The sequence below is a fragment of the Sylvia atricapilla genome, chromosome 6, assembly GCF_009819655.1.
Source record: "Sylvia atricapilla isolate bSylAtr1 chromosome 6, bSylAtr1.pri, whole genome shotgun sequence".
NCBI classification, from domain to species: domain Eukaryota; kingdom Metazoa; phylum Chordata; class Aves; order Passeriformes; family Sylviidae; genus Sylvia; species Sylvia atricapilla.
Genome location: NC_089145.1, coordinates 40,466,908 through 40,480,411, shown reverse-complemented (window position 1 = coordinate 40,480,411; position 13,504 = coordinate 40,466,908). Strand labels below are relative to the sequence as shown.

Here is a 13,504-nt window from a genome sequence, read left to right as displayed (position 1 = left end):
CCCCCCCGTCCCCGCTGTCCCCCGGCCCGGCGGGGCGGTCGCGCAGGCGCAGGGGGGGCGGGCGCGGCGCTGGGAGCGCGGAGCGCGGCGCGGCCCCAGATCCGCGCTGCAGCCGCCGCGGGGGCGCCTCTACCATGAGCGGCCGCGGCCGCCCCTGCGCGACTCACGGGCACCGGGCGCTGCCGCCGCCGCCGCCGGTCCCCCCCCGCCGCCGCCGCCGCCGCCGCTGCCGCCGCGCACCCCCGGCCCCCGAGCCCGGCGCTGCAGGATGCCGGGGGGCAAGAGAGGGCTGGTGGCACCGCAGAACACCTTCCTGGAGAACATCGTCCGGCGCTCCAGCGGTGAGAGGTTCTCCCCCGCCCCGTCATGCATCCATCCGCCCGTCTATCCATCTATCCATCCGTCCCTCCGTCTCTCCGGCTTCTCGCCCCTGCGTTTGCCACGCTGGTGGGTCCGTGCCAAAGCGGTGCCTTCAAGGAACGGGATCCGCTCATCCCCTCCGGAGCATCTCCTCGCGGTCCTCACCCTGTCTCCCCGCGCTTCTTACATCTCAAAAGCCAATTTGAACCTTCTTCTATTTTATGAGACAATAAATTGTCATCCTCTCCGCTTTTTTCCGGGTCTTTTCTTTTCCTCCCCCCATTTTTCTTGTTCTTTAGTTTTTGTAATAATTAGGATTTGCAACCCTTTGCATTCATGGGGAGGGTGGTTCAAAGTTTTTTTGCAATTCCGTGACACTTTAAAGTCTGTGGTGATGGTGCCGGGAAAGCGGTGAGGGAGTGACTGTGGTTTGGATGATGGTAAATCCTGTGGCTGAGCAAATGGGTAAAGAACTGTCCGCACTTGGTCATTTACGGCTCCTCCGTTGGGTGAATATTTACAGGGCTAGTTCAGGACTGTGTGGCATCCAGTTATTCCTTGCTGCTGGAGTTAATTTCACCCTTTCTAGTGCAAAGCACTGATGAAGAGCACTGTACACAGCTCCACTAAAGTTACATTGTGTTTGCAGCCCACTGTCTCCTTGAGTGTGCTGATGTAGATGCTGCTTTAGGCAAGTCCTGTGCTACTTATATTAATTTTTTAATGTAGTTTTTGCACTGGCTCATAACTACTGAGACATAGGAGTGCTTGCAGGAATGTAGGAGAGCTCGGCTTTGGGTTTGCTGAAAGATAACTCCTTGGTCAGCTCAAGGAGGGTGACGCTGCCGTGGGGAAGCACTGCTGTGCCAGTGTGCACAGGGGACAGGAGTGGGAAAGGTGAGCAGAGCATTGAGAAGAGTTACTACATTTGATGTTAATCGAGGTACCAATGGGTTGTGAAATGATGCTGAAATGCTCCTTTCCACCTTTCCATACTGCACAGTGCTGGATGTACTGTCGCACCAGTGTGGTGCGGTGCGCTGGCTTGGGGTGGATTTTGACAGCAGGTAGTGAATTGGTGATTCATGGATTTTCCTCAGGAGCTGAAGTTGGATGAGGAGTTGGAATTTGTTTTAAAACGTTGTCTGTTAAAATGGCAGCTTTGTACTGAGCTGGTTTTGGGGGGCTTCCTCCCTCTGGTGTTGCCTCTGTCACTTCTGTGGTCAGCAGCTGACTCCCTGTCGAGCCCTGTAGCTGCACCATCTCCAAGAGCTGGTTCTCCGCAACAGTGTATTTATTTCCCAGAATATTAAATGCAGGCTTAATTAATAGGCATTTATATAGCACTTTCCCTCTGACAATTTCGAAGTGTTGGGTGGAATTTAATTACACTTCACGGCTCCTTGTGGAAGAGGACAATACAGAGGCTTTCTCAACCTGTTCATCAAATTGTGGCATAAATGAGGGCTTGGGGCATCACAGCTGATTTCCCCAGGCCATGCAGCATGTTGGTGGCAGGGCTGGGAGCATGGTTTGAGAATGCCATGGGTTTGTGTCCTGCTCTAATTAAATCACACATCCTCCCTGGTGAAAGCTCAGTAAAGCTTCGAGGTACCAAAAATTGGAAAAGCTCAGGAGGCTTTTGAACATTTTACTTTAAAAGCATGTATCCCCTCCAGTTTTTAACCTGGTATATTTTAGGAGCATAAATCATGCTGATCTGGTCATTCATTCTGCTTTTTCGGTGCCACTGATGATGTCTAAGCATGGTGCTAGCTAGAGAGGTAAATCTTCCCTGTTGGACACCAAGAGGAAAATAGATTGGGAATTTGTGTTTAACTCATGTAAGTTGTCAGTGTTGTGAGCTGAAACATGATTTAGTTCTTATTTTTGTCATCCAGGACATAGCCTTATTTATCATTTATAGAAAGAGTAATTTTCATTGGATTCAGTACTATTTAATCCAAACTAGATAGTATACAGTGGAGCAAATCTGGTTCAAGTATCTCCTGCCAGTGCTCAGTAGAAGACAAGGATTTGGTCTGCTGACTGACTGCTGGGCTTGTTTTTAGACTTGGATTTACCAGGATCCAAGGGATTTTTCATTGACAATTTGAGGAATAGGATGGCTGAAAGACTGATGAAGGAATCACTGACAAGTGATTGTTTTTTAAAGTAGATCTTCAGCCTTTCTATCACTGTTCCTGGTTCAGGAACATTCTCCTTTGAGCTTTGTCACGTTAATGCAATCCCATTGCACTTCTTGATCATAAACCTTTTCTTAACAACCAAGAGAAGGTTTGTAGATGCAGGTAATAGCTTCTGTTAGGGTATGGGTACTGCCGAAAAAAATCAGGCAGGTATCTCAGCAGATAGGCTCTCCTTCACGTGAAGTAGAAGCAATGGCTTCAAAATGAGGTGTTGATGGAGACAAATTACTCAGAGTTACAGGAGATGGATCCTAATAGCAAAACTTATAGAGAAAACTGTAATAATTTTAAAATGTGTAAGTCAGGACTGGGAGCGGGTGTAGTGGGAACACTATGTGCAGGCTTGGTGTGGTGTCTAGCCTGGTGTTAAAAGCAATCATATATTGAATTTTCAGCATTCTTTGGGCACTTTCTCTTTAGGAATGTTGTGAAGCCTTCCTTTTTACCTCAGCTCTGGCTCCTCATCATGTTAAAATTGTGAGAGAAGTGCTCACAGTGTGCAGCCATGATTAAAGCACCAAGGAGCTGAACAGAAAGGAACGGGGTGGCTGTGACCAAGGTGACTGTGAAACAAGGTGATTGTGGCTCTTTGCCCTCTGTGTTGGAGAGTGGGAGAGCTGGGCTGCCCTGCTGGATGCCCCTCTCCATGTCAGTGTGGTTGGGAAGGACAGAGCAGTTTGGGAGGCGATGGAGAGGTCCCACAGTGCTGCCTTGCCTGCGGAGCGTCCCTTTTGGAGATGAATTTACACCTTGGAGCTTCTGAGGTGTTTTAGGTCAGTGTTGAACTTCGGTGTTTGGCAGCATCACAGGTGGCAGGTGCTTCCCAAGGCATGAGGTGGTGCATGGCAGCCTCTGCTTTGCAGGGTCTTTGCCCTCACCACAGCTGACTTCCACTTCAGAAGTGCCAAAGCCCATGGGGTCTGATCTTAGGGCTGCTGTGGCTGGTGAAAGGGACAAGCAGACTACTCTTCAGGGTAATCTCAGTGCACTCTCTGCCATCTCTTTTTTTTTTTTTCCCTTTCTTTTAAAGCGCAGTGAAAATACATTGAGGCTTATCTGAGGCTCACAAAGATTGATACAATCTCGCTACAGCCTTGGCTGTGTCCTAGATCTTAAGAGCACCAGGTGTTTTGCTGAGCTGAAAGGTGTTTTGTAAGAGCACTGGGCTAAATCACATTAAGGTGACTGCCTTTTCCTGCCATTAGTATTTGGGACGTTTAATAAGGACCATCCTAAGGGCAATGTTCTCTCCCAAGATGTTCTCAGCAGGCTGTGCCTGTTATTAGTGATATTATTGTTCACTTATTGAGTGCATTCAGAGCTCCTACTGATACTGACCTGTGCTCAGCATTGTGGAAGGGCAAAGGGTACAGAATTGAGCAAGTGTCTAGTCAGGACTGGGATTTATGGACCTGTCCCATGGGCAGAGTCATCCAGTGAGTTGAGCTAGGCAAGTCTGTTTTGCCTTCACAAATTCTATCAGCAGACAAATTATGTATATGTTAATGGCATAATCTGCTTTTATGGTAGAGCATGAATTTGTGGAAAAGGTGGCTCTGGGACTTGGCACCAATCTTCAATTAAGACTGCTAACAGTTTGGAAGAGAGGATGAATTTAGTGAAAAGCTGTATATAATCTTATCTATGTGATAAGAGTCATCATTATTGGATATTGTTTCTGTTGCAATAACTCTTAGAAGCTTTCTCATGAAAGTGGATCTTTCACAAATGCGTTTTGACACCGAGATGAAATCTTAGCTCTGTAAGGCTTACATGGGAATTCCAGCATGACTTTTAATGAAGCTAGCATTTAATTCCTGGCCTTTTTCAGCTTTATTCCATGTTCCTGAAAAGCAGTTCCTTCACACAGACCTTTATGCCCTGCTGGGTCCCTTTGACTGCTGGGTGAAAGGATCAGCCCTGTTCACAGGTGATTTTTGTCAAGGCAGTTTACTTTGAAAGGGAGTGGAAACAATTGTCACATTTGTAGCAGTACAACACCTTTTTAATTTTTATTCCACTGGTATATTACAGATAAAATAAGTAATAAGTCTCTTGTCTCTTCTGTTCCTACTAGTTTGTGTAGGTTCCTGTCTTCCAAGCAGGGATATGGGATGTGATATGTGTGGGCTTCTCTCCCCTATATTAACACAAGCTGCATTTTTCATCTGGCACCAATGAAATCACACATGCTGTGCAGAGAAAGTTCTTTAAAGCAAAGTACTTCAGGTTTAGTAGATGCCTGTCACTTGAGATCCTCCGAGAAAAATGCAGAGCTCAGCAGTTCCCTAAGTCTGCATAAAAGCACCATGGGCTGGAAGTTTCCATCCTCCAGTTCAGCTCAGGAGTCAACGAAGGAGTCACTAAGGTGCTCATATCATTAGGGCTTTCTTTGGCATTTGAAGGCAGAGGGCTCCTTCTGCAGTTTCTGTGACTGCAGGGCACTTGCTGACACGTAAATCAATGCAAAGTGGATTTTTACACTGACAAGCATTACTAGATGACATATGTGAGGGGTTTGCAGTTGCAGACATCCGGTTTTCCTTGCTTTTCAAGTGGGCTGCTGAGCACAGATGGATTAGGAATCTCTGACTGCTGCTGAAATTGGGGGAGCTCTGCATGGTCTAAAATGTTTATTTTTACTTTAAAAAATAGTTAGGGAAGCTCTGTGCCATTTTATTAATTTAGAAAATAAAGAATGCCATGTTGTTGGTGAAAGGAAAAGCCGGATTTCCTTGACATATGATCGGCTACTTTGGGGTCTTATTTCTAATTGTGGCTCTGCTTTCCCTTCCTTCCTTCTTCATTTATCTTTTTATTATTATGTTTAATTTTCCTCTTATTTTTTTCTCCTCTCTTTCGTTCTGTGGTTGGTGGGAGAGGTATCCATCCTCTCACTTTGGAGAAATTTTGAGCGCTGCTGAGGACTTGCCACAAGAGGTCACTGCAAGAGTTGCTGCATTCCCAGGTTAATGTTGAAACCTGAGAGAAGGAAAAAAATTAAATGGATTTTTTAAGGAAACATTCAGGTTTTCTTATTGCAGTTAGAAGGAGTATACAGCCAAAGAATAATATCAGGAAGTGGAAATACGTTTAATTAGCCGGTTTTACAGGGTGAACTGGGTCTGGTGGTGAACTGGGATTTTAAGTTATTCTCTTGGATAGCTGACGGAAATAGGATTTTCTGATTTGATAACATTAAATAATAGAAGATTTTGGAGTTGGTGCTCTAATAATCTGCTTTCCAGATAAAAAAAGTGCACAATGCTTGTTCAATCAGCACACTCAGGGGACTAGATATTGTAACTGCTAAGCCCTGGGTATCCCAAGTGGCCAGGGCCTGACTCCACACCCGGGAGGGGTTCTGGAATCAGTCCTGTTGGAAGCTTTGCTTCAGCCACTGGCACAGAGAGGAGAGCACAGGGGATGAAGCCGATTTTCTCCCCAAACAGGTTTTTTTTGAGAAGCTGCCAGGCTCTGTGGAACTGCAGCCAGGACTCGCTGTGGGCTCAGTGTTTGCAAGAGGAGCCCCGTGCCTGAAGAGCTCTTGTTACCACAATATTCTCCTCTGGGAATGTGAAGGCAGCACTCTCGTTTGTATAAAGCTGGAAATCTGGATTCTGGTTCTCCCTGAGGGTGCCTGTGTGTCTTGAGTGAAGGCTACAGTGTGCTCCAGTTTAAATTTAGTCTCAGTACATCTGTGTTGTGTTCTGCATCATTTTAATAGAGAGCAGATTCAGCAGTGGCATTTAGATGATAACTGGGATAGGTGAAGGTTAGTTTAATTCTAGGATAAATAGATGTGTGAGGGAGAAACTATGATCAGAATTGCATGAAATGTCATTTTTTCAGGTAACTTTATTGCCTCAGAGCTCTTCCTGGGGTCAGTGATGTGTCACAGTAAAGGCAGGGGCTGTTCATGGGCTTCCACATTCCAAATGATTGCAGTTTATTTTCTAAGTTTAGAGAGGTAAATTTCAGGCAGACTCTAATTTTTCTTCTTGAACTCACTTGCTAAATTGCTAAAAGCTGGGTGGCTTACCTGTGAATTTAATATTTCAGAAATATTTAATATTTCAATGCTGGATTATTCTTCTTCTGTTTTATTTGGGGAGCATGTTTGGGGCAGGAAGTGGATAATTCAGCATAGTCAGTGTGATGACACCTTGCTCTGGGTTTAGCCCTCGCTGCATCTTCATGATATGAGTATTAAATAAAGACAACACTGGCACAGAAAGGTGATGTAAAGAGCCAGTCCTTTGAGAGTTTATGTTTTTTTTTCAAGCAAGCAAGGCTTAATGTACTGGGTAAATTGGATGACACTGATGTTTTGCATGCTTTAAAGACACTGGGGAAATTATAGCTTTGTTAGAAAACAGCACAGTGGTTTCACAGACAGGAGCACAAAGTGCTGGTGGAGGTTGCTGCTTCAAGAACAGAGGTTTGTCTGCAGCCAGCCCCAGAGTTGGAGGGATGCTGGTGCCTCTTGAGGCAGATTTCAGAGGTCTGTGCCCTCCAACAGGATCTTCCTCTATGTTCCATGAGGATGCAGCACATTTTGAGCCCGTGGTTGGAGTCACCACAGACAACACTGAGTATTGACAGGGCCAAGACTTACTCAGGAAAGTTAAGAAAATTAAAAAAGAGAACTTTTTTTAGCACACCCCTCCCAAGGACACCCACAGAGGTGCACCACCACTTTTCCAAGATGCTCTAAACAAGTCTGAAGCAATATGCTGACCCTGCATAGTTCTAAGGACAATCAACTGACAGCAGTTGAAATGATTTGGAGCTTTTATATTAGCAAAAAAAGGGTAAATTCCAGATATTTCCCAGCCCCCATGAGGCCTGAGCTGCCTGTGCTGTGCAGTGGAAGGGTGGTAGTTCTGAAGGACAGCTCTGTGTAAAGTTGACAGAGGTAGGGATTTCTTCCTAGATGGAAACATGGCTTCTTTTTGTTATTATAATTATCATTGTTGATTATGTTCTGCTACTACTTTATTTTCTCTAGAACATCTTTTCAGTCTTTCTAAAAAAAGGTCAGTTGCAATTTCCTTGAGAAGAGAGGGAATTCTCAAAAATGGTGATTTAAACAATTTTGGTTGCAAGTGGTATCCAAGCATTCTTGAGAAAAGATGATTAGAGACAGTGTTTCTCACTTGGTTAAGCATATCTCCGGGAATGATTTAGCTGTTCTTGCTCTCCTGTCATTACATAATGTGAATTTTACACAGCTTTAGGCATTTTGTTAGTTAAAAAATTGCTTGCACACTGTGGTCTTTTTATTTAGTTTTAATAACAAACACAAGGCTCAGCTCTGTGTTGAGTGCTAGCTACTGCAGGATAGAGTAAGATTAAAGGTTTGCTGCTCTACAGCATAGGCTGCCTTTATACAAAAGAGCATTTCTACAAAATAGAAGCGTGGTAACAGCGAATACAGTGCCTTTTAAAAAGTTGTTTTCCTCAACTGTGTTTTCCAACACAGTTTTGCTGACTGTATGCCTCTAACACCCTGTTTCCTTGCCATCAGCATTAAACCTTGTAAGCAGGAGAGTTATGTTAGCTAATAAAAAGCCTGCTGCCTTCCTGAGAGGAGTCTGGCAACTCTGAGACAGACGAGTCTGCTGGCAGATCCTGCTTTCCTTAGACAGACACTGGTGTGTAGAGATGTTTGGTCAAGGAGCATGCACAACCTATAGAGCTGTCATTTGGATTCCCTACAGTGCATCAGAAAGGGGAATGGGTGGAGAAGATGGTTGTTGGAGGCAAAGACATCAAGACAAGCCTAGAAATAATAAAAATTGACCTTTTATCTGTAAGGAAACAGGGAGTGGACTTGCACTTTCAGTGCATCGGAAAAATCCAAGAAGGATGAACACATCACCAGAGATTTCAGTGTAATCATTGAGTGAGTTTTGAAATTAAAGTTTTCAGAGCACAAGATACCACACCATGGTCATCTGGATCCCAGTTTCCTGGAGTTTCACTATATGCTGGGTCAGACGAGAGTCTGTCAGAGTTCCTGTCCTGCTTCCAGCAGTGACCAGTGTCTCGCTGACCAGTGGGAAAGTCCCCAGCTTTTCTAGAAAAATACTTGTGAGATTGAGAGCTTCACAGAGAAAGATTTTCCTTTCTGGGCCACATCACGGATATGGCACAAGTTTCATTTTACAGCACCTTACAGCTAAAGTCAGCTGTGTTAATTTTCTACCAGTCATAACTTTGGCTATCCTTGGCAATCCCTGTTGTGATCTTTCCATGAAGTTGTGACATAATTATAAGTTAAATTCATGTTCTGGTGTAGCCGTAGTGGCTGGATTCAGTGATGCCCAGTTAGTAGTAACTAAACTCTATTAAGAAACACTTGTTATTGTTATTATTATTATTATAATTATAATTATACCTCCAACAGAACATATCCTTTCAAAAGACTAGCTTGCAGAATATAGTTCTTCTCTATTAGATCTGATAGGAATATGGCTATGGGGATCCCAGTGCTGCTGTCCTTGCCATGCCCATCAACCTGCCATTTCCAGACCTTTTGTTGGCTCCTTATCTTTTTCTTCTAAAGAAGGCACAAAACACCCCTTTTATCTGTTAAAGACTTGAGCAGGGAAGGGGAGGTTGCCTCTGCCATGAAGGCCGCCTGAACACTCCCATTCTTGGCTGCCCTTTGGAAACCGGAGATGGAGATAAAATGAGTTTTTTTCCAGCCCTTATCTCTTACACCTGGTTCAGGCAGCCAGCTGGAAATTGGACAGAATTTGCCTTAGACTCATGGAAATTGTAAGCAAAGATACAACTGTGGTGAACTTTCTTAGCCAGGAAATCATGAATCTGAACTGTAGGAATACGAAAGTCAGTCATGCAGGTGGATATAGTCCAGAACTGGCTATGGATCCATCCTCATTGGAGGGAACTGCAGAAATGGACTCTCAATGAGTAGTCAGTGGTGATAACCAGATTTTATAAAATTATGGTCGAAAACATTGAAAGATATTCTCTCAAAGTGTCCTGTCACTTAGTACACAGTTTGGGTTTTTCCAGCTAGGTATGGACTGGTTCACGTAGAATTAAATCTGCCTGGAGTTATGATTTGTAACTGTAGAAATAGGGAAGAATTAATTGTGTCTTGGTTGAAGAGAATAACGACTCCTGATAAAATATAAGGCAGGTTAAATACAGAGTTCTGTGAATACTGGGATTTGGGAACCCAATAAAACTGGAGGGTCAGACACTGACCTGTTCTTCCTTCAATTTTTTCGAGTTGCTCAGTGAGCAGCAGCATTAATGAAACATGGATTCCTGTGGCTTTGTGCCTGGAGATGGATTTACTGGTCTCTAACAAGAGGCAAACATTGATTCAAGATTTTCCTTTGGCTGGAGTTGGACACACACACACAGACACACACGGAGATATTGGTAGTGGACCTGACAGTGCTGGGTTTGCAGTTGGATTCAATCATCTTGGAGATCTTTTCCAACCTAAAAGATTCTATGATTCATATTCCTGCGCTGACCATGGATGAAGGAGATTTGCTTGCTTAGGAGACAAGAGTAAAAAGAAGTCAAGTAAAGGAAAATTCAAGGGGACAAAAGAAAACACCTTCTAATAAGTGGTAAAGTTTCTAATATGAATATTATGGATCTGATCTAACCTTAAAAATTAAAAATACTAATATCTGCCAAGATGTTTCTGATGTCTTTTTTGTTTCAAATTTTGTGGGATTTAAAAGAAAAAACAAACCCACAACAATTTGTCAACAGCTTGGCTTTACGTTTTGTCCCTTCCTCTCAAGTTTCTTGTGGATTTGGTCAGTTTGGTGAATGCCTTATGAAATATTTTGAGACTCTCAGGTGCAAAGAAGTATAAAATCCACAGAAGTCAACCATTAAATGATATTTATCTGGCTGCACCACGTATCTTCTGCTCTGTGTCCTGAAACAGTGATGTGGTGGGAATACACAATACAGCTCATGTCTGTGGATGGGGAGGCTTTGCAGGAGGGTTATCTGCTTTTGGACTGTGTCTCTCTGGGGAGCTCAGGGATGTGCAGAGCATCCCTGAGTGCATCCATGACCAGGCTGTGCCCTTGGTGTCAAGATGTGTGAGCAGAATTTCAGCCAGAGATTGTTCTATAAAGACAGTCTTTCCAAATTTTACTTGAAACCTTGGGTTGTTTCCTTCTGGGATAGGAAATTCAGAATTGCTCATGCTCCCAGCATCTCCAGCTTCTGGAGTGTGGTGGTGATGGGGTGGCAGCCTAATGACAAAAGGAAAAAACCTTCCAATAGTGTTGAAGTTGTAAGACAAAAAACAATTCTTTAATGAAAGCTTTCAGGTAGGTGCACAAATGTGGCTATGTGCACACGTGAAAAAAGATTTTCACAATTTTTATTAGATTAATTAATTAGTATACCTAGCTAGTACATCCAATAGGAAATCAGTTACTCCAGTAACTCATCCTTGTGTCAGCCTTTTGGAGTAGGACCCAGGACTTCTTTGCCCTATTTTCTTGTTATGTCTGTTAAGTACTGGTGGAAACCAAAACGTCTTTATGAGAAATTCTCTCCTCAAGTATAAGATTAAACAGAATTTCAAGGAAGTGGTAGAAAAGGGTTAGCTTATTATGAGAAAGGGCAGGAAAAGTACTAGGAAGTATACAACAATGTAATAAAAATCTACAAGGCTACAAATATATGAGAATATGTAAAAAGCTAAAAAGTCTTTAGGCATCAGAGGAGATACAGGTTTGGGGGGAACTCCAGTAGAGTGAGATGAGCTCCAGCAAACCCTTTGGTCCCCAGAGGCTTAGTATGTCCCCTGAGCTGGGCTGAGTCCCAGCAGAAAGGGGCTGGTGGAATCCAGGGATATTTTATCTAATGCTCAGTCTTTATTCCATGTCTCCTGCTGCTTGTAGCAATGGTATTTCCTGTGGGCAGGAAAGGAAATTTTTAAAGTTGACATTCAGGCTTAAAGAATATTTGTGATGGATCTGAATAAATGCCTTGAGTGTAATGTTAGATTTCACAAAAGCTAAACTTCTATTTCTCCCATTGGGTGGCTTTAAAATATTTTAAAATCTGCTTTTCTCTAGAAAATGCAATAATCTCCAGATTATTTTTTTCAAAATTCATGCTTATAAAAAAAAAGATAGAAATACTATATTTTTTAGTACATGCTCTCTATTCAATAGAATAATATTCTCAGAATGTACAATCCAGTCACAGTCATAAACACTCTGAGTAGGGCATGTGTAGCTTATGTAAACTCAGTGTTACTTTTATGTTAAAATCAGTATGCACACCTGAGTAAATGCCTGTTGTTGTCATAACCATTCTTTGGCTATTATGAGGAAAATTTATAAAAATATACTATTTTTCCCCCACAAGAACTGCTGAAAGGAACAATTTCTATAGTTTTTATGCAGAGATGATTGTTAATAGTTACATTTTAATAGCTTTTTAACACCAGTGAATGGGACCATATAGTTCCATAGCTGTAGTAAAAATGAAATTAAAAACTAAGAGTAAAAATAAAGAAAACACTTAAGATTACCATGGACTAAAATTTTAAAACATTTGCTTTCCCCAGTGTCACCTGGCACTCTGTCCCTCATCCCAGGGATCTTGGCTGTGTCCTGCAAAATGGACTTACACCTGCCAGGAAGAAAAAATTACTTCTCTCAAGCAGAGGAGTCACTATCAGTTTTGGGCAGGCATACAATTCAGCATTTAAAACTCAGTTTGCATGTTAATTTAATGTTGCTTTCAAGATATATTTAAAACAAAACCAAAACCTGTTATCTTGCCCAGATGTTGTGAATAAATTAATGCTTTCTAAATTGTTAAAGCACTGGGGCTTATATTGGTGTTTTGTTTTGTAGGAAGCTACTTGCATTACCAGGAGTTATCCTGTTTTATCACAAATTCTTTTCAGATGTGTGTTTGGGTATCCCTCTGAAACGTCTAGATAGAAGTTACTGTCACAAATAACTCTGTGTCTGCTGTGTAACACAAGGAGGATTTCATTGCACTTTGCCACTGACAGCAGCCCTTTTTTTCTTTTGCTCTTTTTCCTTTCAGAATCCAGCTTTCTGTTGGGAAACGCCCAGATTGTGGACTGGCCCGTAGTTTATAGTAATGACGGATTTTGTAAACTCTCTGGATACCACCGAGCTGACGTCATGCAGAAGAGTAGCACTTGCAGGTATGTCCATTGCCTTTTTGCTTCCACCTGGTGTACTTGAAAACTTATAATCTACTGGGAAGAATGGTGAGGTTTTGGGTTTAGAAGAAGGAAATGCGGGTGACATTGCCCCTGATAAGTAACAGCTATATCCAATAAAGATAAGTGTGATAAAAGGTAGTGGGTTAGCTGGTGAGGAGAGGACCATGAATGGGAGAGGATGAAAAAGAAGGATTCTGAGGAGAGAGGATCACTGCTCTGGGGGGTCAGTCTGGGTCTGCAGTTAGAGCCTGTTGTTGGAACCTACAGTCACAGTCTATCTAGGTGAAAGCCTGCAGTCAGAGTCTGCAAACTAATACCCACAGTCAGAGTTTAGCAGGAAACAACCAGCAGTCAGAGGCTGCAACGGAAACCCACAACAGGAGCTTGCTGCAGCCAGAGTCAGTGAATGGTTGGAGTCAGGATGGCTGAGCTTTAAAGAGGAATAAACCAGGACCTTTTTCATGCTGTGATAAAGAAGAAGTCTGTGTCTCGGGTGATTTCTATCCTCCAACAAGAGGGCTGCTGCAACATTTTGGGAGAAAGGATTGAGGTAAGAAGGGCATTGTTTTGCAGATGTTAATGTCTTAAAACAGGCTTAAAATGAAACCAGCAACTTAGAATATGGTAAAGCACCTTGAAATTTATCCTGGCTAGAATTGGTGAGAATATACTCTAGCTAATGATCCAGTAAAGAGAGTGGGGC

The 13,504-nt window shown here is 43.0% G+C and overlaps 1 protein-coding gene across 1 annotated transcript in view; it reads left to right on the top strand.

Moving 5' to 3' along the window:
* Positions 1-217: 217 nt before the first annotated feature.
* Positions 218-13,504, top strand: part of KCNH5 (potassium voltage-gated channel subfamily H member 5) — a 149,921-nt gene continuing 136,634 nt past the window's right edge. The window contains exons 1-2 of the mRNA XM_066321624.1: positions 218-341; positions 12,657-12,780. Coding sequence (XP_066177721.1) covers positions 269-341; positions 12,657-12,780 — 197 coding nt within the window. The 5' untranslated portion in view covers positions 218-268. The remainder of the gene's footprint in view (positions 342-12,656; positions 12,781-13,504) is intronic.